Genomic DNA, 24,855 nt, shown 5'->3' with positions numbered 1-24,855 from the left:
AGATTCACAGCAAAGCACCAAAAACTAGCGGAAAAGCAGGAAGAGATTCTTTCTCATATCAAACAGAAGAAGCCAACCCTGGTACACTTTGCTCTTGGGCTTTTAGCCTACAAAACTGTGAGCTAATACAGTTTTGTTGCTTTAGCCACTGAGTTTGTCTTACTCTCTTAAGGCAACCAGAGTAAATTAATACAGTGATGAACATTTACAAGATGCCTGACAGTGTCTAAAAACATCAAGATTCAGCAGTAGATGCAAATGCTCACTATATAAGAATTACTGTCCAGAGTAGATCCAGTCTTATCAAATGTTAGTAAACCCGGAATCCTATGGGGAATTAAGTATGAGCTTCGGGTGTATGATGGGAAATCTACAGGGCCTATATTAATTTCTGGGCCAGCTACTCCATGAGCTGGTTTCCACTCCCAGGTAAATTAGTACCGTGCATACATATATTGCACTGCTATGTTATAAACACAAAAATGCTAGTGAAATAATAAACAGCGTCTTTTTTTCATCCGCTTGCGGCTGAAAAGTGCAGTTCTGCAGAATCACCACTAGGTGGAACTCTTGGTAGAGATGAGAAAAAGCTTATTTTTTTTTACTACTATTTTTTTTAAATTTTATTTTAATAAACATATAATGTATTTTTATCCCCAGGGGTACAGGTCTGTGAATCGCTAGGTTTACACATTTCACAGCACTCATCATAGCCCATACCCTCCCCAATGTCCATTTCCCCCCACCACCCTCTCCCGTCCCCCCCCCAACCCTCAGTCTGTTTCTTGAGATTGAGTCTTTTATGATTTGTCTCCCTCCCAATCCCATCTTTTCATTTTTTCTTTTCCTACCTCCCCCCAACCCCCCCTCCCCACCTTGCATCTCCACTTCCTCATATCAAAGAGATCATATGATAGTTGTCTTTCTCCGATTGACTTATTTCGCTAAGCATGATACCCTCTAGTTCCATCCACGTCGTCGCAAATGGCAAGATTTCATGTCTTTTGATGGCTGCATAGTATTCCATTGTGTATATATACCACATCTTCTTGATCCATTCATCTGTTGATGGACATCTAGGCTCTTTCCACTGTTTGGCTATTGTGGACATTGCTGCTATAAACATTCGGGTGCACGTGCCCCTTCGGAGCACCACGTTTGTATCTTTAGGATATATACCCAGGAGTGCAATTGCTGGGTCGTAGGGTAGCTCTATTTTCAGTTTTTTGAGGAACCTCCACACTGTTTTCCAGAGTGGTTGCACCAGCTTGCATTCCCACCAGCAGTGTAGGAGGGTTCCCCTCTCTCCGCATCCTTGCCAGCATCTGTCATTTCTTGACTTGTTCATTTTAGCCATTCTGACTGGTGTGAGGTGGTATCTCATTGTGGTTTTGAGAGAAAAAGCTTATTGCCAATTCTCCCTGCAACGGTTACCGCAAAGGTGTTGGAACAAGGAAAACTTGGAAAGAAGAAAAAATATTACCCATTATCCTAAGACTCTAGCATAGTAAAGTTTCAACTATATATATTTTGAGCACTCTTCCTGTAAGACTGCTACTTTTGGGTCAGATAGGATAGATGTAGAAAAAGTCTTCCCAGGTGGTGGGTTAAACCCGGGGAAGCTGGGGGCTGTTGGCATTGATGCACCATGGGCTGAGTCAAGCGTAAAAAGATAAAGAGTGCAAGAAAAGGTCAGAAACAGAACTAACAAGCCAATGGTTAGAGAGGTGACAACAATAATCAGATATGAGAGGCAGACAGACCCCAGTACTTCAAGACTAGGCTGCAGCAGAAAGTAAGTAACAATCTAATGGGCACCCCTTAATGTGTCTGGCCGCTGGGGTAACTGAAACATCCCTTCTCTTTCAGATCTATGAATCAGGCATTTCTAATTTTCTAAACATTTGCCTTTTCTTTTAAGAGAGCATCTTAAACATTTTATGAATTTTCTGTCATAACATTTTCACTCTGATTAGCAGGTATTATTTCAGGTTCTTTACTCATTCATTCCCTATTGTTTGGGCGTTTCCCGTGTTTTGCAACTATAGGTAGCGTGTTTCTCCTGTGCATTTAATTATAGGGTTCTTATTCTGTTTCCTTCAGTTTTGGAGTTTGATGTGGAGGGGAATACCCTACTATAACACAAGTATTTATTATTACAAGAAGGATGAAATATCATCAATATATAGTCATCTAGTTTAGCTAAACTAACTGCACACGCAACTTTTGATTTACTTTTATGGAAAAAGTAAGGTATAAAATCTGATGTTCCAACTACCACAATGATCATACTTACTTTCATTTCCCTTCATTCCTTAGCACTTACTTCCTAAATGTCTTAAAAAAAAAAAAAAAACAGATCTACTTTAAAAAGAAATTTTGCAAGCCCCTGGGTTGTGCTCTCGGGTTAGGCATCCAGCTCTTGGTTTCAGCTCTGGTCATGATCTCTGGGTTGTGAGATCAAGTCCCACGTCAGGCTCCACACTCAGTGAGGAGTTGACTAAGAATTCTCTCTCCTTCTGCTTGTCCGCATGCTTATTCTCTCATGCTCTCTCTTTCTCTAAAATAAATAAATCTTTAAAAAAATAAAAAGAAATTTTGCACATAATTGCATAATTTATTGCATAACAAATTGCATAATTTATTGACACTTTGCCAGTTTGAGAGTTTGCCAGAAAGTTGATTATTCCCTAACCTGACTAAAAAGAAACTTGGTTATACTCTTTCCTAGCTTTGAGGCTGAGAAACAGATGAGTGCACAGATGCCTTCAAAGCTCCCAGGCTATATTACCCAGCTCTCTTAGCTGCAGAGACAGAAACTCAATCAAAAACAGTTTAGGCAAAAAGGGGAATTTATGAGAAAGCTCACATCACCATGATAAGGAAAGACGTGTGGCCAGGCTTACGGGTAACCCATCTACATTTTTACCCAACCTTGGTCTGCTTTCCTCCACAGGTGACAAAAACACAGTCACAGTCTTACCACCACTGAGTTTTTGTCACCTGTGGAGGGGACTGAGTTTCAGTTTCAGTTTCGAAAATTCTAGGGAAAGGCTCCAAATGACCTAGCCTTGGCTAATAAACTGTGGCATTTCCATAACAATTTAAAAAGTACTATATTAGTATGGTTGTTAAGAACATGATGAAAAAATATTAGCAAACGCAGTGCAGAGCAAGATCATGAGAGGTGTAGAGACGCAGTCAAATGATGATGCCCTTTTTTGGGGATGCTGTCTTTTTAATGTCATGCCCACTACCCAGTCAAGTAATAGTACAGACCTGGTTCTCCCAGGTGTGCTCCTTGAACAAGAGCCTGTCAATACCCCTGGATAGTACCTCCATAAGACATCAGCTTCTATTGAAAAACATGGTTGGAATGGGGAAAAGAGCATTTTCTGGAGAAAGAAGAGTTGATGATGTTCTTAAAAAGAGGGAGGGGTCTCAGGCCCCGGGAGTCCATCTAAATGGGAAGTTCACAGGGAATCTGTGGCAGAGCTAAAGGTACAGAGCTGAAGCTTCTACTGTTGGAACAGAGGGTCAGGGGAAAGAGCTGGCTACAAAACCAAATTCTCAGGCAGGGGTGGAATTCAGTTTCCTCTTATCTGCCAACTAATACATTGCTAGCGACTGCAATCTCATGTCTCCTTTACATTCTAACCACACTGGCTTTCAATAATTCATGCAATGACTATTTATTGAATATGTATTGTGCACAAGGTACTCTTCTGCATGGGATAGATCAGTGAGCAAAACAAACCAAGATTCCCTATTCACACTGAACCTTTCTTCTTTCTATACCCTAAACATGCCTGGTTTGTTTCTATCACATACTATATTACTCTATAGAGTTATTCACCTCTCCTTTTCAGGAGTGACTCTGAAATTGGCCATGTGATTTGCTCTGGTCAGTGGATTGTGTGTAGATGTGATCTATACTATGTCTAAGAAGCTGTAATTGCTTCTGCAGGGTTATGGCTCATACTCATACTTCTCTACTATGAGAAGACCATGTCTCAGAGTGGGGCTATTCCTTTAGCCTCAGTCCTGGAATAAAAAGACACAGAGTGGAGCTACCACCTGGAGCAAAGCCACTACTGATTTATAGCCTACACATTAATATGGGTGAGTATAAAATGTTCATGACCTGAGAAGGTAAGATTTTGTGGGTTTTGGTAGTGCAGCAAAGTTGCTGATATAAAAGCCTTTGCGGGGGCACCTGGGTGGCTCAGTTGGTTAAAGCCTCTGCCTACAGCTCAGGTCATGATCTTAGGGTCCTGGGATCAAGCCCTGCGTCGGGCCCTCTGCTCAGCAGGGAGCCTGCCTCCTCCTCTGCCTGCCTACTTGTGATCTCTCTGTCAAATAAATAAATAAAATCTTTAAAAAAAAAAAAAAGCCTTTGCAATTGCTGTGTGCTCTGCTTGGAATGCCCTTCTCTTAGGCTCAGATTCCCCACTCCACTTCGCCTCGCCTTGCCTTTGTTTCCTTGGGTGAATGCTGGAACAGCAATGGCTGCCTCCTCCACTTGGAAACTAGTGTGTAGCAAGGAAGCTGTGTATGTGTGTGTTTATGTGTGTGTATATGCGGTTGGGCCTCATGGTGCCTTGGAAGATGCAAATGAGTTTCCCCTACTATATAAATAAATATTTGCATGGTTAAACACACACACACAAACACACAGGTACCCACACAAATATTAATTGAATATATCCTCTTCAGAGAGGGCTTTTGAAATGATATGCCTTAATATTACTCATTGCCTCTCTCCTATTAGCCCCAGCAAGAATTTTAGCATGTTTCTCTATTTAATTTTCTTATGACATTCACCATTACTTGAAATTATTCTTTCTTTTTTAAAGATTTTATTTTTTTTAAGGTCTTATTTACTCATTTGAGAGAAAGAGAGAGACAGAGAAAGAGCATGCACAGCGGGGAGAGGCAGAGGGCGAAGCAAGCAGACTCCCTGCTGAACTGGGAGCCTGATGCCATGGGGCTCGATCCCAGGATGTGGAGGTGATGACCTGAGCCGAAGGCATCTGCTTAACAATCTGAGCCACCCAGTACCCCCGAAATTATTATTTCTTAATTATCAATCTTGCTCACTAAAATGAAAACCTCAGACAACAAGGACTTACCTTGTTCAGTACTGTATCTCTGGGATCTAAAATGGTCTTTGGCAGGTTGTATTTACAAGTATTTTCTGAACACATGAATGAAATCCCACCTCTTTTTAACTATCCTCATTTTTAAGTATTTCAAGGGCATCCTCCCTCTAACCTATCACCCAGTGCCACAGAGCTATGCACTTAACGCACATCATGGGCTACCACTTCGCTCTAAAATCTTCAGTGACTCTCCGCAAACTATGGGATGGGATTCAAATTCAAACCTGGCATCCACGTCCTTTAGCGTCTATTTCCAGCCTTCTCTCCCACCATGCCATCCCCTCACAGACAGTGATTCAACAGCTCAGAGGCACTTGCCATTCTCTAATTGCATTTCCCTTGCCCTTTTTTTTTCCAGAGAAAGGGAGAAGGAGGGAGAATGCACATGCACGAGAGAGAGCTGGGGGAGGGACAGGTGGAGAGGGAGAGAATCTCAGGCAGACTCCATGCTGAGCACAGAGTCCAACAAAGAGTTCCATCTCATGACCATGAGATCACGCCCTGAGCCAAAATCAAGAGTCTGACGCTTAGCCAACTGAGCTACTCAGGCATCCCAGAGAGAGAGAATCTTAAGCAGGCTCCATCCCTAGTGTGCAGAGCCCAACACAGGGCTCAATTCCACGACCCTGAGATCATGACCTGAGCTGAAATCAAAAGTCGGACAGTTAACCAACTGAGCTATCCAGGTACCCCTGTTTCCCATGCTTTTATTCAAATTCTTCCCCCATGTCTGTAGGATCTTCTCCATAATCCCCACAGTGGTAGGCTCAGAAATGACCTCCCAAAAGATGTTTGCATGCTAACCCTTGGGACTTGTGACTATTGCCTTATATGGCAGTATCTATCATTATATCCTTGCAGATGTGATTAAATTAAGGGTCTCGAGTTGGTCTTGATTATTTTGGACTTTTCAGGTGGCCCCTACATATAATCACACACATCTTTAAAAGGAAACAGAAGGAGTTCATACATGTATAGACGAAAAGGCCGTGTGAAGATGGAGCGGAGGGTAATCTGAGGATGCTGGCTACCATGACCAAGAGCCAAGGAGTACCAGCAGCCACCAGAAGCTGGATGAAGCAAGGAAAAGATTACTCCCTAGAACCTCTGGAGGGAGTGTGGCCCAGTGATACCTTCATTTTGGCCCAGTGATACTGATCTTAAATTCTCATCTCCACAACTGAGAATAAATTTCTGTATTATTAAGCCATCAGGTTTGTGGTAATTTGTTACAGCAAGCAGCCATAGGAAACCATTAAACACAATCTATCTGACAACATAGAGCATGGTGATTAAAGACATTAAGAATGTGATTAAAGAAAATTACTAAACCCTTCCAAACCTACACTTCCTTAGCTGTAAATTGCAGATAAAAATAGTATTTACAAAATAGGACAGCTAGAAGGATTAAATGAGACAGCATGTGAAGCACATAGTGCAGAGGCACATGGTGAACACTCCAAGACATTTATTAATATTATTGCTTGACTTAAAAAAAACCCATGAACTCTATTATGATTTTGTAGAAAATCAGAGTATGCCACCCCAAAATATGCCACTTTGACATAAGGACCATTTTGAGCTGACGGCAACTGAGAAGCAGCAGATGCAGGAAAAACTCTCTGCCCTCCCCTCTCTACCAGGATAGGCAAGACGTCACCAGACACAGTTCTAGACTCTTAACCTGCTGAAATAGCACCAGAGGAGTCTATGTAGGAACCTCATTAAAACTTCCCTTATTTTCCATTCCTAAGCCTCTTTTCCTTTGTCTTGTCACTTCTCTATAAATTTACTGTTCTTTCTTACAATGCTATCCAAGCCCAAGTTCTAACCACCCCTTTGAGTTAGTTATTCATCACTGAGCTCTCCCATGTGTATGTACAATGCATATGTTAATTAACTATGTCCGTTTTACTCTTATTAATCTGTCTTTTATAAATCTAATTTGCAGGGCCTCAGTCAGAAAACCTAGGAGGCTGGATGACAGAGTTAAATTTTTTCTCCCCTACAATATCATTCAATGGGGTCACAAATCTTAAATAGTTGCCAGGTGAGCCACAGAATGGGAGAAAGTATTACAACACATATCTTACAAAGACAATTATTTGGAATACGTAAGGAACTTCTACAACTCAACGGGAAGGCAAATAGGATTTGACAGCCACTTTGTAGAAGATATATGAATGGCCAAAAGCATGTAAAAGATCCTCAATGTCATTAATCATTAGGGAAATGCAAAATAAAACCACAATGAGGTACTACTAAATACCCATCTGAATGGCTAAAATTATAGATACTAAGTGATGGTAAGGATGTGGAGTAGCTGGAACTCACACAACCCTAGTGGGAAAGTAAAATGGTACAACCACTTAGGAAAGCTGCTTAGCTTAAAAAGTAAACATAATTGTAGCATACAACCTAACCATTCCACTGTTAGGTATTTACCTAAGAGAAATGAAAATGCATGGTTACACAACTGCTTGTACACAAATGTTCATAATAGTTTTATTCACGATAGCAAAACACTGGAAAAAATCTATAAGTCCATTAACAGGTAAAGGGGTAAACAAATAACAGTATATCATTTGTTTATATATGCCATATAATGGCATACTGTTCAGAAATAAAAAAAGAATGAACTACTGATACATCACAACATGCATAAATTTAAAAATCATTAAGCATGTGAAGAAATGACAAAATAGTACATATATATAATACAATTAATATAAAATAACTTTAAACTATTTTTTTACACATTTATTTATTTATTTATTTGAGAGAATGTGTGTGAATGGGGGTGGGAAGGGTGGAGGGAGAAGAGAGAGTCTTAAGCTCCATGCTCAGTGTACAGCCAGATGTAGGACTTGATTTCATAACCCAGAGATCATAATTTGAGCCAAAATCAAGAGTCAGAGGTTTAATCAACTGAGCTACCCAGGCATCCCTAAAATAATAACTTTTTTTAAAAAAAGCAAACTAATCCATGGAGCCACAGCAAATCAGTAGAGAGAGGGATGGACTGCAAAGGAGCATGAGGGATCTTTTAGGGTGATGGGCATGTTCTGAATGTTGATTTTAGCAATGGTTTCATAATATATACATCTTTAAGTAGTCAGTGAGTTTTACACTATAAATGGTTGCTATTTATTGCATCTTGATAAAGCTGATTTTAGAAAGCTGCCAGAGTAGTTTCTTATAAAACTAAAGATACTCTTACTATATAATCCCTCAATCACTTTCCTTGGTATTTACACAAAGGAGTTGAAAAATTATGTTCATAAAAAGTCCTGTGTGTGCATGTTTATGCAGCTTTATTTATAATTGCCAGAACTTGGAAGCAACAAAGACATCCTTCATTAGATGAATGGATAAACTGATACAACCAGACAACAGAATATTACTCAGTGCTAAAAAGAAATGAGCTATTCAGCAAAGAGACAACACATGCTGGAATCTTACATGAAAAATCATGAAGACAGTAAAAAGATCAATGGCTTCCAGGGCTTGGGAGGGGGAAGGAGAGATAAACTGGCAGTAAAGACAGGATTTTTAGGACAGCGAAAATATTCTGCAGGATACTGTAAAGGTGCATTTGTGTCATTACACATTGTCAAAATCCATAGAATGTGTAACTCTAAGAGTGAACCCTAATATAAACTGTGGACAATGTAGTTTCAATCTAGGTTCATTGATTGGAATAAATGCATCACGGTGGTGGCAGGTATAATAAAAAGGCAGGCTACGCATGTGAGAGGGCAGGGGATATATAGGAATTCTCTAGTTCCTGCTCAGTTTTGCTCTGAACCTACCTATAGTGCTCTAAAAAACAGAGATCTATTAAAAATGGAAAAAAAAAAAAAAAGGTTCCAGAGCATTCTGAAATCGTATCTTCTTTCTCCCTTTGAACAAAATACTCCTCAAGCAGGCAGGCATTAATAGAGCTATCTCATAGATTTTGATGTCTTCCAAGTTATGATTGTACATACATTCCAAAAACAAAAACCCAGACAAATGGGTCTTTCGCCACTAGATGGCACAGAATGTTCCTGCAATGGTAGAAGAACCGAAAGTAAAACTCCTAAGTGGAAACATAGAGCAGGGAACAATGACTTAGGATATACAAGGGGAAAATCTAATTATATAAAAATCTGGCTTATAACTCAAAGGCACACATATTTAACCAGAATTTTTAAGCAACATATATAGTTGTTTCATGTTATAATTACTTGTGTCTAATATCCTGTAGCTATTTGGTATTTGTCGACTAAACAAGTGAGGGAAAGGGAAGGAATCTCAATCCCTTCTGAGAGAGAATACATTGCAGAAAAAATGGGCTCTTTAGGGGAGAATATGCAGTGGTTACAGCACACCCTCACAGGGCTAATTCTAGCAGAGCTAAATTTGGTCTTTAACATATTTTGCACCTTTGCAGACTGAGGGTAACTGACAGACATGCAAACTCTGGTTCTATAATTTTGATTGACTTCCCTCCGTCCAGGGACTGACTTTCCTTTGAACTGGTTATAACTTGTGTTATTCTCTCATATGTATAAAATAAAAATCCTTAATACACATTCATTTTTACATCTGTATAAGTCAGGATTTTGCCTTTTTCTGAAAATTATCTTTTAACAATACCTGCAGAGAAACAAGTTTATTGGAAGCAAGAGTTTCTTCAAACCTGGGAGCCGACAGAATAAACATATGGTTGGAATGCCAAAAAATGGGACTCAGGTCAAGGAAAAAAAAAGCCTGATTTATTCTCTTTGAAAATCAGGCTTGGGCCAAGATCCTGTGTGTTTACTGACCCCACCTACACTCACAGAGGTGAATCTTTTTGCCTGTCTGGACTATATAATCCCATCCCCCAACCCTCAAAAGTTAATTAGGTTGGGATGGACAGAGTCAGGCTAAACTAATCAGGACAACTCTTGGAAATTTGGATTTGAGATTGGGCAAGAGGTCCTGGGTTCCTACTATGTATTTGTACCGGGAAGATACATAAAACTAGATCTGGAGCCCTGCCAAACTCTGTGTACTGTAATATATGCCTATATTCCAATTAAAATTTCCAAGCTTGTTTAATACAAAGAGTTTCAAGCCAGGTAGATCTTACTTTGAAATTAAACATCAAAACTACGAGCTGTGTGAAGTAGGAGGTTATGTGACTTCTCTGAAATTCAGTTTCCTCTTTTTTTTTTTTTTAAAGATTTTATTTATTTATTTGACAGAGAGAGATCCCAGTAGACAGAGGCAGGCAGAGGCAGAGAGAGAGAGAGAGGAAAGCAGGCTCCCTGCCGAGCAGAGAGCCCGATGCGGGACTTGATCCCAGGACCATGAGATCATGACCTGAGCCGAAGGCAGAGGCTTAACCCACTGAGCCACCCAGGCGCCCCTCCTCATTTGTTAATAAGGAAAATGTATCTGTGCCCCATGCAATTGCTATGATGCTTAAGTGCGTTAAATCCGTAGTGGAAAACATACCATACACTTAACACCAAGTGTCCACTTAGGAAGTGGAAAAGATTATCTTAAATACAAAGAGGATGAGTGACTTAACACCAAATACAGTAAGAATTGGGTAGGTACTAACTGTACAAGAGATAATATTTTCACATCAAAAAAGAGAGCTGTGATTTCTTTAGGAAGGACAGACTGAAGGAGAAGGGACAGTTTTTGTTTCAGCTGCTATAAAATAAATGTTTTGTGTTTTTCTGATGGACATGTAAATTTTAGAAGATGCTTTAAAAAAAAATAATCTATTTTTTTTTTTTAAGTAGGCTCTATGCCCAGCATGGAGTTCAATGTGGGGCCTAAACTCACAACCCTGAGATCAAGACCTGAGCTGAAATCAAAAGTCGGACGCTGGGCACCTGGGTGGCTCAGTCAGTTAAGCAGCTGCCTTCAGCTCAGGTCATGATCCCAGGGTCTTGGGACTAAGTCCTGAGTTAGACTTCCTGCCCAGCCAGAAGACCACCTCTCCCTTCCCCATCCCCCACCCCTCTCCTGCCCCTCCCCCTGCTCACGCTCACTCTTGCTCTCTTATTCTCTCTGTCAAACAAATAAATAAAATCTTAAAAAAAGGAAAAAAAAGAGTCTGACACATAACCAACTGAGCTACGCAGGCACTCCAGACCTATCTTTTAGAGTAGTTTTAGGCTCACACCAAACTGAGTAGAAAGTACAGGGTTCCCATATACCCCCACCTACTCTCCCCACCAATAACATCCCCCATCAGAGTGGTACATTTGTTGTAGCTGATGAACCAATACTGACACATTATCACCCAGACTCCAGTTTATCTTAGGGTTCCCTCTATGTGTTGTAAATTCTATGGGTTTTGACAAATGTGTAACATGTGTCCATTATAGTATCATACAGAATATTTTCCTTGAGAAGTCCTATTTAGGAAGGCTATTTGGAGGAGAAGCAGACAACACATTATTAATGAAAACAAAGCAGAAAACCAGTGGGCTACAAACTGCAGTCTGGATGATTAACCCTAAAATAAGGTTAGTCTAACCAAGGGTGACATGGTGAGGTAGAAAAGGGTGTTCCATGAGACACCTCACCAGCAAGGACTGCTTTCTTCCTTCCTTGCTTCTTCCCTTCCACCTTTCTCTCATCAATCACTAATTCTTTTCTCTGGCTTTCTGGTGCCAAGGGATAATATAAACTTTATATCCCAGTTTCTAAGCCTTTGAGATCTAGGTGTTAAATAGGGGACAGATAGTGATTTTTATCCTGAGTTCCTCTTCTTTCTTTTCTTGCTGTATAGCAGTAATTCTTTTCTTAACCTTTAAAGTATTATTCATCATGTGTCTGTTGGCCATCTGGAAGTCTTTTTTGCAGAAATGTCTGCTTATATGTGGGGTTATGGACATTGGGGAGGGTATGTGCTATGGTGAGTGCTGTGAAATGTGTAAACCTGGCGATTCACAGACCTGCATCCCTGGGGATAAAAATACATTATATGTTTATAAAAAATTTGAAAATTAATTTAAAAAGATACTTAACCAATTAAAAATAGCATAAAATAAAAATAAATAAGCAATTTAAAGTATTATTTATCTAAAAGTACAGAAGCAACAAAAATACAATGTTGTAAAAACAAGCAAGTGATAGACAAATTGTAGCCCAGCCCCCAGTACAGTTCTTTCCTCAGAGTTACCTTTTATGTAAAAAGTTTCCATTGACACTAGTGATGATCTTTCCTGTTCTTTACCATCTATCCTTGAAACAGAAAAATTCTAACAAAAGTTCCTTAATTTAATTGAGTTGCCTGAAATTTGATGGGCTGTTTCTAGTATTACTAGTATCTAGTTGGGAGGATAAAAAAAAGCAGTGCCTATAAAAATTCCTAGAGATGTAACTAAACTTATTCCTAAATTGTCTCAAATATCCACGCAGGGCCTTGAACCAATAAGAGAAGACCTGATCAGCCAGGAGTCAGTTAATTCTGTACCAGCCCCTGTAATACTCAAGGGTCTTGCCAGTCTGGAAACCGATTGGGAAGGTATAGTAATTTGCCCAAATCTATCAACAAGACAGTTATTCTGCCCTTCCGAAACATCCTTTTGTCACAAGTTCCACCTGACTCAAAATGGCTCACATGGCAAACCTCTGTTCAGCCGCTTTTAGCACCCCTGAAGATCCTAACAGCCAAGACCTATTTGCCCTTACTTAGAAAATCAATATATCTGGACAGTTGTATTCTGAGGCCAAGGTTCACAGAGATCCCTTCTTATTTCTCTGGATTAACCCAAACTTTCTCTGCAAACAGACTAGTCTTATGATGCCCTTCTGCTTTTGCCACCAATCTTCATCTTAAACATTGTAATATTCTTAATCCTGCCACATTATTACACCTGCCTAATGAAGGTGAGGCCCACGACCGGGAGGTACTGGCATCCCACTTCATGACACCACATCCTGATCCAAGGCACACCCCTTTGACTAATTCTGATCTAATTTTGTTTGTGGATGAGTCATATTGTAAAAATGAAAAGGGGAATTTCCAGGCTGGTTATGCTATTACCACTCAATATGAACTACCTGGAAAGGGAAATCTCCCATAAGGTAAACCGGCCCAACAAGGAGAACTCCACACCCTCGCCAGACTGTGCCGGCTATCAAGAGGGCAAATTGTAATATTTATACGCTGGCCAATACATTGTTGGGTTGTCCATGAATTCGGAATGTTATGGAAACAAAGGGGTTTTCTCATGTCCACTGGGACCCCAATCAAAAATGGACAAGTACATGACCACAACTGCTCTTCTATTTTCTGAAGTTGCTGTCCTCAAATACAGACACACACTAAAAGGACTAAGCCTGACTATTAGGGAAATGCCCCAGTGGACTTTCAGGCAGAGGCAACAGCAAGAGAATCTGTAAAGGTTGTGGAACATGTGGGTAAAGTCCATTCCACTTCTACAAAAGAATGACCTCTTGTTGCCAGATTTGCCATCCTAATGTCCTTGCAACGTGGCAAAAGTCTGCTCCTGAATCAGAAAAATTAGGATGGGCAAATAATGGCTATAATTTCAACAGTCAGGGATATGGGAAACCCAAGATGACCCCTTCGTTCTTCCCAGCCCCTTGGCAAATTCTATTTTTTGATTTTTACATTGCTTCACCCACCATGATGTGTTTAAAATAACTCAATTTATAAGTAACATTGGTGGGGAGATTTCTACAACACTGCAAACAACAACAACCAAAACCAAAACCAAAACCAAAACCAAAACCAAAACCAAAACCAGTTTATTGTCAGTGTCTAACTTATCAGGTCCATAGTTCTGGAAAACCTATTTTTGTTCCAAGATGCCTCAAACCTCCTCCCTGTGGACCTCTGGAACACCTGCAGCTGGACTTCATTCACTTGCCACAATTCTGGGATTATCAGTATGTTCCTGTTAGTGTTTTTACGTTTTCTAGCTGGCTAAAGTTTTTCCCTGCTGCGAGGCTAATGCCCTCACCATGGCAAAGAAACTGTTAGCAAACATGTCTCCCACCTGGGGTACACCTTCTATAATTTCTAGTGATCAAGATACCCACTTCACAGGGAAAAACATACAAGCTTTAATAAAGGCCTTTAAACATCTTGGAATTATCATTGTCCCTAATACCCTCAATTACTGGCAAAGTTGAAAGAACTAATGTAATTTTCCAACCTAAAATCTCTAAGCTTAGACTCTACTGGACTCCCTTGGCCTAAGGCGCTGCTGCTAGCTCTGTTGCTAATCGACAATATCGCCCTTGGAAAATATACACTCACTCCATATGAGATGGTTACCAGTAGGCCAAAGATCAACTTTCTGCTGATCCCCTGCCAGTATGATCCCTTCTGCCCTCATGCCAGTATGACCAGCTACTGTGAGCCTTTAATGTCTAATGCTGAAGCCTACCATCAACAGGTTAAAGAAGGGTTCTCTGACCCCAGTTCAAAGGATCCTGTGGGTTAGTCTGGAGCCTGGTGATTGGGTATTTTGGAAGCACTGTCGCGGGGAGAGGGGAAAAGCAGCTCTCAAGCCACATTGGAAACAAACTTACCAAATGTTCCTGACACTAGAGGCCAAAACTAGAGGGCACTGAGCTTTGCCTACAAATCTCACAGCTAAAGATGGCCTCAACTGACCTCTGGTCCTGTACAGATGCTGGAGACCTCTAAATTGAATAGACAAGGGAAGACAAGTAGTTCACATCAAGGTGAGCAGCTTCTGTCCAAGGTGCCAGATCAAGACTTCATACTTTAACATGAAATCTTTTTTTCTCCTCTTTCTTTCCTCTGGTGACAGCCTGGAAAGATATGCTCTCATGTGTATCTCCCAGGCCACTGAGGAGGGGGGAGGTGTCATCTTTCAGATTGCTGGTTTGTCATCAAAGATTCCAATCTGTCCATGATGCTAGAGACCCCCTAGTCCTTCCTGTAACTAATTTCTCTTCTTTTCCTAATGTCACTGTAAACTACAACTGATTCCCCCAGAAGACTCCCAGTAATTTCAACATTGACAGCCAGAACAACCTGTCCCTTGCTTTTATCCTTCTTCAACTATGAGTGTATGTGTATGTACCCAAGGAAACACAACTACTTATGTAAACCTTGGTACATCTGCACCCCCATGTTCTTGTGATCATCTAGCTTCTGCCCCCTTCTCTAAGGCATCACCCATCTTTGCAGCAACACCCATCTTTGCAGGGTATTTAGAACGACTCTCAGGCTAGGAGATATTTTCTTCCGGTGGGTGCTGAAAACCTAAATGACCCCAGGCTGGAGAGGGTGAATGCAATAATCCCCGAGAATGAATTCATTAATAGCACCACCTAAAGGGAAAGGTTGTGTGTCTTTGAGGCAGTTAATATTCGCCGTTGGCCTATGAATGCCTAGTTGATCCACAACTGGGCAATAACTCTTAAGTTAATTGTACAGCTAACTTTTCATAAGCAAACTAAGACATCTCATTAGTTGACTCCCTTGAATTTATACCATTGAGATAAAAAAAGATCTACCAGGAGGCATTCATGATTCAGGATTTGCTTCTTTTTGGCAGGGCCATGCTTTCCTGGTTAGGAGTTAGTGAAAACAAGATGTGATCAGAAACCTCTCCCTCACTCTTGAAGATAATGCAGAATCTGTTGCTAATGGCCTAGGCACCCAACAAAGATCTTGAGCCTCTCTGGCAAAGTTGTTCTTGATACTAGAACAGCTCTAGATGATCTTATAGCTGAACAAGGAGGTATCTGTGGTGTGGCCAACACCACCTGGGTGCCAAGATTAGCATTCTGGGAAATTGACGCTAAATTACATGAGATCACAGAAAAAATTACTCCTTCCATGAGGCCTTTCTTTGACTTATATGATTTTGACTGGTTTGGGTCTTGGGACCATGGCTTCAAAGTACACTCCAAACATTGGGAATTATCCTCCTTATAGCAATCATAATAATCTCCCTGATGCATTGTATTCTCTCAAAAGCTTTAAATGCATGTTTGTAGCCGTTAACCACCAAGCAAATGAGTGGACCACCTAAGAAATGACGAAAATAACCAACTTAACAAGTGTAAACTGGAAACTGTGACCCATAAGTATCAAGAGGTTAAACAGGCATATCATGACCTATAGGTACCAGACAAAGAAACAATGAAAACTGTGAATTTCAGAGTGGTAGCTAAGAGTGGTACTAGTGCCTTAAATTTCAGTCACATCTCTCAGTTACCTGGAGAATTGAGAGAATTGTTAAAAACAAAACCACAAGCCCAAAATGATGCCACTTAGATCAAGTTCCCAAACTGGGGTTTGACACCTAATCTAATGACACTTTCAACCTCTGCCAGAAATGTTGTCTTAACCAGTCAGCCAGGAATTTTTCAATTAGTGCCAAAGGGTCTACCACAGGGCCCCTCACATCCCCCAAAGAAAGATGAGGTAATCTGCATGATAAGACCTCTTGTCATCTACCCTCCCACCCCACCAATGGAAAGCCACCAGGCCTAGAATTCATTACTTTCCTTTGCTAATTACCTTCTTTCCCCACCCTCCTTCTACAACAACCTTCCATTTTGTACAGCTCCCTGGGGGCTCTTCTCTACCTCCTAGATGGGATGGGTGCCCTGCTCAGGAGTCATTTAATAAAGCCAGTTAGATCTTCAAATTTTCTCAGTTGGCTTTTGTTTCTTTAACAGTACCATCTAGTACCCAGTCCATATTCATATTTTTATGATTGCCTTTAAAAATATCTTTTTTTCAGGGGTACCTGGGTGGCTTTATCAGTTAAGTGTCTGACTCTTGATTTTGGCTCTGGTCATAATCTCAGGGTCACAAGATAGAGCCCACGATGGGCTCTGTGCTCAGCAGAGTCTGCTTCCCCTCTCTCTCTGTCCCTCCTCCCTGCTCCTCATACATGCCCTTTCTCTCCCCCCCCAAAAAATATATATATATATCTTTTTTAATTTCATTTGATTGCATCAAGTTCGTAAACAAGGTCCACACATTGTATTTGGTGAATGAAGTTCTCAAGCCTCTTTTCATCCTAGATCAGTCCTTCTAAACTTACCCTCTCCCACTTTTCTCCCATGCCACTGACTTACTGAAGAAATTAGGTCAGTTATCTATCCTGTGGTTATGACCCACAGTTTGGATTTGTTTGCTTTTCCATGATTTCACACAACTTGTTCCTCAATCTGCCATATTTTTTGAAAACTGGAAGTCACAGGGCCAGCACTGATAGTCACTATAATATCCCATCCTGAGTAGACAAAGCGTGCCCTTTCTTGGGAGTGCCCATGTTAGGCAGGCGTGAGTGTGGTATTTTGGTTATGCCGCTTAAAATCTGTGATGTTGGGCAAGTTACCACACCTATCTAAGCCTCTACAGGAAGGAAATATAACAATTCATAACTTGATGAGTTGGTTTTTTTTTTTAATTTATTTATTTGACAGACAGAGATCACAAGTAGGTAGAGAGGCAGGGAGAGAGAGAAGAAAGCAGGCTCCATGCCGAGCAGAGAGCCCGATGTGGGGCTCCATCCCAGGACCTGGGATCATGACCTGAGCCAAAGGCAGAGGCTTTAACCCACTGAGTCACCCAGGCGCCCCCTTGATGAGTTTTATAAAGATAAAATGAGATGATGAGAAGGCAATGCCCACCCTGTGTCTGATACATACACACACAGTCGCTCAGGGAGCGTCAGCTATAACAGTGACAGACGATACCTCTGGTTCACATAGCATAGAAATACTCATTCCAATAAAATGCTTATAAAGTACTTGAAAAACTGTATCTTTTTTTTTTTGACATAACAGGATATGCACAATATTTATCTGTGTCAGTGATTAAGCAATACATACAGCAGCAGTAGGGAGTCCAAGGATTTTTGAAGAATTAATTGTCAGGAATTTTGCTCCACTGTTAAGGGAGCAGAGTCTCTGCTGGGCCGAAAACATGCTGCAGAATAAAAGAAAAACTTTAAAAGGAAGAAAACATATGATACTTACATCACTATCAGATACTTGCAGATACCTAATAGACCATAAGCTTATATAAAATATAAGTAAAAATTGTTGATAGCTGTTTTCTTCCCACATGTAATCTCTCACCACTAGAATCATTCTAATAGAATCCTCCTTATCTTACAAAAATTTATGCATCTGTCATTTTAAACTAAAGATGTATAAGGATATTGTAAATTCAAAAAACAAGGCTCTCATTTAGTCAAGGGCATAAAATTACAGTAAGTAGAAGTTTCATTTGTAGCAGCTATAAAAACCAGAATGTTTCAATCTAGGAAATACTCAAATTTCATAATTTTCTGGATAATAGTCACTGGTAAAACAGCACAATTTTTGACAGTAAATTAAAGTGGTTAGAAACAGAATTTAGTAAGTTGTTTGAAAAGGATTATATCAAGACAAATATAAAGAATATATGAATGAATCTTAGGTTATTTTCATAGATGGTACTTTCTTCAACAATCCCATAGACAGCGAGCAAGCTATTTCAATAGATTCCAGTTATATAACAAGCATGCATTCTGAATTACATCTCGACCTATAAGGAAAACTTACCAAAGAAATATGAAATTCTATTACTGTACTGCATTTACAAGTATAAGAAAACCCAGCTTTCTAAAAAATATCCAAATGTATAAGAAGAAACTTCTCCTAAGGTTTTACTTACGAGAATGCTGTATCAGTGGATGGCACTTCCTCTATCTCTGGTAGTTAATCAAACTTTAGAAAAAGAGACATACTCTACGACTCAAAGGAATCCACTGAAGCCAGCTAGCTATAAATCTTTTCAAGTTACCAAAATGTTAAGGCTACAGAAAGATTTAAAGGTGAGAAATAATATATTGGATGCTTCTTAAAAAGTTAAATATAAAATCCTGACCTTGTCAACAAAATCTCAGCTTAAAGTGACAATCTCTTAGCCATTCTATATCACATCAGCCCTTTAAAAAGCACTTTTGTTGCTGTTGTTTGGTTGGTCACTCATTCACTTATTCGATGTTTCATGAATAGGGACCTGATGTGTTTAGTTTACCAATGCATTCTCTGGCACCTGGTAGGCACTTGATAAATAACAGTATTAAATGACTGAATAAATACAGAAAAATCACACTATAAATTAATGATTTAGGTGGACTATTTATGAGGCCTTTTATGAAATATTGATTCCTTTTGTAAAGTAAATAATTACCCCTTATGTTGTATGTCTTTCAAGTTGAAGAATAGGTTTTCTTAAATCAAGAAATGCCTAGTCTTCTGTCATTAACTGTTCTATTCAGGAATAAAATATTAACTAGATTAGGCAATAGGGATTGTTTTAAGAAAAGATATTACCAAACAACAGGAACAATATTGAAAAATCTTATTCGGTATCATGGAGTTATTTGATTTAGGATAATACAGTTGTCCCCCTCCCCCAGCAAATAAATGTCCATTTATTTAAGTTCAGGCTAATTTCTTAGGTATTCAAGCAAAGTATAAGCAAAATGCTTTCTTGCAAGTAGAAAAATGGGAGAAACCTCTTCTACCTTCTTGAGATAAACTAGGTGAAAAAACAGCATAGGAACCAGGATACCTTGATTCTAGTCCTTATTCTGATATTTTAGAAAGTTTTCATACATTATATGTTAATAAAAATAATTAAAAAAATAAAAGTATTCTGTCCTTGGACAAGTCACTGTTGCTGAACCTCAGTTCCATCATTTTTCAAAACAGATGAATATACAAACCATTGATTTGAGGTCAAGTCAGAAGGGGCTGGTAAGTCAATGGCTGATCATGTGTGAGCTTAGGCACAATTCTTGGGAGATTTCACTCCACACTGGGTGAACCATGCCCTCTGGCCAGCAGGTCTCAGTGCCCATTCTCTTTAGGGAGTTAAGAGTAAATCTATCTGTTTTCATCTGGAAATCCCAAAGCCTAAATTCTGCATCATCTCTAGCTACCTTCAACAGTATAGCACCTCCACAGTACAATGTAATCCCTGGCAAGTGACCCAGTTCTTCATTTCTCTGCCTCTTCCATACCTTCCACTGTGTCTTTTGGAACAGATAGGCCATAATCAACAAATTTCAATGTATCTTTACATTCTCAGTGTGTTTTCCTTGCTTTAATGCCTATCTTATTGTTCCCTGAAGATACCATTTCTATGTTCCTCAGTGCTGGCTTTTGTTTTTATATTCCGCACCTAAGTCTTTCCTGTTGTCCATTTCACCACTTCCAGACTATTAGTTCCCTCATCTGCCTCACTAATGTTATCTCCTGGTCTGCTGATAACTTCCTGTCATTACTAAAGATTTTGTCATTAGGCATACAGTTTTCTTCTCAATGCAAAGTACTGTGATCATCCCAGATAATTTCAGTGGCTTCAGAGAGGATCCTCCCAACAGCTGACAATCCCATGTCCGTTGGTCTTCTGCTCCATTCCACCTTAGTCACTTTCCTTCCATTATATCCTGACCCTGCACCTTGCCATTACCTCAGTCTGGTCTAATTCCAAAATAACTAACTGAAACATTCTGCTTTTTGACCATAAGCTACCATCCCTTTCAGTTAATTATTCTATTCTTCAGTATTATCAAGATCTCTAGGAGGCTTCCTCTCCTTTTCTCAGTCAGCCTTCCCATTCCATTATTTTCCAAATTAGATGCCAGTTCTACCACTTTGGTAATGTTCTTGACAATGCCCTACCCACCTGTCTGTCCTTTTACCCATTTGCAACACTTTAGCCCTGGATGAACTCTTCCACAGAGTCTGGTTTTCCCAAGCTGTGGAATGCTGGGGAAAGTCACATGGGACATGTTTGGTTTCACCATAAATTCATGGTCATTAATCTCAAATTGATTCCCAACACTCTCCAGCATTTATGCTATATTTTACAGGAGAAGGATGGCAGAATATGTCACCTCAAAATATCCCACTTTAGAATAAGAATTATTTTGAGCTAAAAGCACTTGAAAAACAGCACACACAAGAAGAGCAATCTGATTCCTCTCCTTCTTTCTGAAAACAGGAGATAAAATTCCCATGTGAAAAGTGCTCTCCCTGCACAGGAAAAAAGAAACATTCTTACATGGAAAGTTGAAGCTGAGAGAATTCTGTAAACACAGAACTTGTTAAAATAACTCTTACCTTCCTTTAGCCTCCCCAAATATTTTGGTTACTTTTCCACAATTGCCTCTCCAAGTTCAACCTAGTATAACAACATTTGTTTTTGCCACTGCTTCAGGTCTTCATTTTCTTAGGATTCCTGTGTCACGTAGACCTTACATTAAACATGTGTGTTCTTCTCCTGTTATCTGCATTATGGCAGTTCAATTCTCAGGCCCAGCTGGAAACCTTAAAAGAACAGGCCATACTTCTCTCCCACAGTCGAGAATGACTATTTTAATTTTTCCCACACTCCTCTAACCTAAAAGCACCTTATTCTAAGTAGATGAACTTGATTCCTATCACAGAGAAAACAGAAGCTATCAGATTTACCATTTCAATTCACTCGAATTGAAAACACCAAACCCCCCAAATGCTTTCCTTCCCTTCTATTATAATAAAGAAAGTGACCCTCCCACAAAGGATAATTCTTCCTCCTGTGACTAACTCTATGGAGACTTGCTCCAATGATTTTAACCCCTTTCTCTGGTATATGCAACGTTCCTTGCTTACATCTCTTCTGGCTAAAAAACAATAAATACAAAATATAAACAAAAATTAAAACTCTTGACTCTACCTTCTCCTCCCTGTTGCTCATTTCCTCTTCAAATCAAAACTTTCCAGTTACTTTCTCATGATAGCAAAGCTTTTAAGAAGTTATGTTCTCAGTTGTCTTCTTTTCCTCAATCTATACTCTTCAACCTGGTACCATCTGACTTTTGTACCCAGGACTCCACAGACACGGCTCTTGTTCAAGTCAGCTTTGACCTTCATATTGTTAAGTCCAGTGAACATCTGGCAATCCTCTCACTTCCCTTGAGCTCCCTGTTGGTCAAACTCTGTCCCCTCCCAGAAACACCATGTTCCCTTGGCTTTTGACATACTACAATCCCTCATTTCCCTCCTACCTCTCCTCCAATCTGCCATTGAATGATGGAATTTCTCAATACCCACATCTGGATTCTATCTACTCACTCATTAATCTCTCACTAACTAATCCGATTGTGGGAAGAATTGTGGGGGCATCAGTAAAAAAAAAGCTCCAGAGAAATCTAAGTAGGCTGACATACAGATTCAGAACCTCTGAAACTACTACTTTTCTTCTGTGCTTTACATACACATTTTGACCAGCACTTCCTAATGCAGTTAATACTCCATACATATACTCACAAATAATAAAAATAGATGAACAAATTTGGATGTCATTGAAAAGTTGGAGAAAATCCAAACGTATATGGCTTTTAATTCTAAACAATAATTTCACTGTATTTTTTCTAGTTTCTCCTTAAAAACAATGTTCTATGAAGAAAACCAGGCAATTGTGAATTAAGGTGATCTGGTAAACCAGATTATGGCATATTGTAAATAAGGTCATCTCCATATTCAAATACGCATGATCAATAGAAAACTAAAGTATTTCTTATCATGGGAACCAACTATTTAAAATGAAGATACAGCAGGTATGTGTGGCAGAAGCTGAGAAGGTTGGTGAATTGCTGGGGCGGGGTGGGGGGGGTTCAGAATCCACAGCTACAAGGTAAAAAAAAGTAGACAAAGTGAATTGTATCAAGTTTGAAACTCGGGCCTTAAACCCAGATGATCAATTTACATATAACCACTTTGCACGTGCGGAGGAGAGGAAGAGATTTATGTAACTTGACAAAGTTCCGAACGTTCAGGTTAACTGCAAGGTCAGGGAAGGGTAAGGTGAGTGTCTGCAAACAAAGGCTGATGCTAATCAACGCACCACCCACGCTGTGAAATCTGAACAAAGGTTATTTCTCCTTTATGCTCTCCCTGGCCACCCACTTCTAGAATGTTTATAAGGTTTCCCCGTGCAACAGAAGGCATCTAGAAGGTGAACCGGTACTAGCTGGGGAAGTACATTGGGAATAATAAGCCTCCAAGTCGTGACTGGAGCGAGAGTGTAAAAAATTAGCCATATTTAGCCCGAGCTAAAAGGCGGCGGACCCTGAAACTGCAGGAAAGCCGTTCTGTGAGCAGGGGTCCGTGGACTATACATGTGCCCAGGGTCAGAAGTGGGGCTGCCTGGTCTCCAGGAGAAGGAACGAGGTTTCTGCCCAGCACGAGGTGACACTTGCGGCCGCTGTGGGAGAGAGCGAGCTGCCCAGCTCTCGCCCCCGGCGGCGGGGGAGGACCGCCCGGAGCCGCAGCTGGAGCTGTCCGGCTCTTTTCACGGCGCGCTGGAGATTCCACCCTTCACTTACTTGGCAGCAGAACAGCCTTCGTTCCCTTTCTTCTTAGGAAGCCCGGTTATGGCTGAACTGAAGTCGGTGTTTCCACAGTGCCAGAGTCGTCGAATCAAGAGCCAAAGGAGGCACAAAGCCCGTCTTTTTGGATGACCGAGGGGCAGGGGCCGCACGCAGCAAGGGCAGCCACCCGCCCGGAAGAAACGTGATTCCAGCGCGGGCGCCGGCCCCCGAGCGCGAGTCCGAGTCCTGAAGGAGATCCAGCCCGGCTCTCGGTCCCGCCCGGCGCGGCGCTCGGCGGCCTCCCCCCGGGCGGGCCTGGCTCCACACGACTCCGCGCGCCGGGCTCCGCAGCACCCGGTCCGCGGCGCAGTCACCGAAGAAGCGCGACAGTCTCGCCTCCCCGGGCTCCCCGCCCCCGGGCGCTGCAGGGAGGCGTGGGGAGCGGAGGGACTCGGACGTGGGGGCGGCGCCCGGGCGCGGCGGGACGCTGGGGCGGGATGCAGCACGCGGATTGGCTGAGGCGTCGGCCGCCAGCGCGGACTGGTTGGCTCGGGAGGCGGGGTGGGGTGGCAGGGAGTCCGGGGGGCGCCGGCTGCGCTGGCAGGTGGAGGTGTGGGGCAGCGTTAGGTCGGCCGGGTAGAGGCGGGTCTGAGCCTCGGGGTGGGGCGGGGAGGCTGGAGAGGCCGGGGATTGGGGATGAAGACTAGGCCCAGGGCCCTGATTAGATATGTATCCTTGATTTGGGTTGGAATGGTTGTAGGACAAGGACTGATTTGGAAGAAACGGCAAACTTGGGGCACTGCGCCTAGGGCAGGGGTGGCTGTAGATAGAATAATGTTGGAGGGTGCCTGGCAGAGGGCAAGTCTAAACAGAATGTGAAAAGGGATTTGTAGATGTATTCATCGCCTGTGATGGGGGTAAGAAAAAAAGCAGGAATTTACCGGTGCCTGGGTGGTTCAGTCGTTAAGGGGCTGCTTTCAGCTCAGGTCACGATCCCAGGATTCTGGGATCGAGCACCGCATGGAGCCCTGCATCGGGCGGGCACCCTGCTCAGTGAGAAGCCTGTTCTCCTTCTCCCACTCCCCCTGCTTGTGTTCCCTCTCTCGCTGCCTCTCTGTGTCAAATAAACAAAAGCTTAAGAAAAAAAAAAAAAGCAGGAATTTACATCTCTGAATAGAAAAAAAAAGAAGTTTGATTAGAGAACTGACAAAGAAAGGGAGTGTGACGCTGGAGGAAAATACACGACGTTTTAAAAGTTAAGAAAAAAATCGCCAAGGAGAAAAAGACACCACCAGTGTTAGGTGATGTAGTGCTAGTGA

The 24,855-nt window shown here is 41.2% G+C and overlaps 1 protein-coding gene across 2 annotated transcripts in view; it reads right to left on the bottom strand.

The window, feature by feature from the left end:
* KYAT3 (kynurenine aminotransferase 3) overlaps window positions 1-23,968 on the bottom strand; it is a 60,951-nt gene extending 36,983 nt beyond the window's left edge. Inside the window, exons 1-2 of one of the 2 annotated variants that reach the window (XM_080803077.1) lie at window positions 23,552-23,968; window positions 18,015-18,111 (exon numbers count right to left, since the gene is read on the bottom strand). In XM_080803077.1, coding sequence (XP_080659203.1) covers window positions 18,015-18,110 — 96 coding nt within the window. In that variant the 5' untranslated portion in view covers window position 18,111; window positions 23,552-23,968. The remainder of the gene's footprint in view (window positions 1-18,014; window positions 18,112-23,551) is intronic. The other variant, XM_080803076.1, reaches the window with a different exon arrangement.
* Window positions 23,969-24,855: the final 887 nt, after the last annotated feature.

The sequence above is a fragment of the Martes martes genome (genome assembly GCF_963455335.1).
Source record: "Martes martes genome assembly, chromosome: 4".
NCBI lineage: Eukaryota > Metazoa > Chordata > Mammalia > Carnivora > Mustelidae > Martes > Martes martes.
This window is presented reverse-complemented; position numbering and strand designations above follow the sequence as displayed.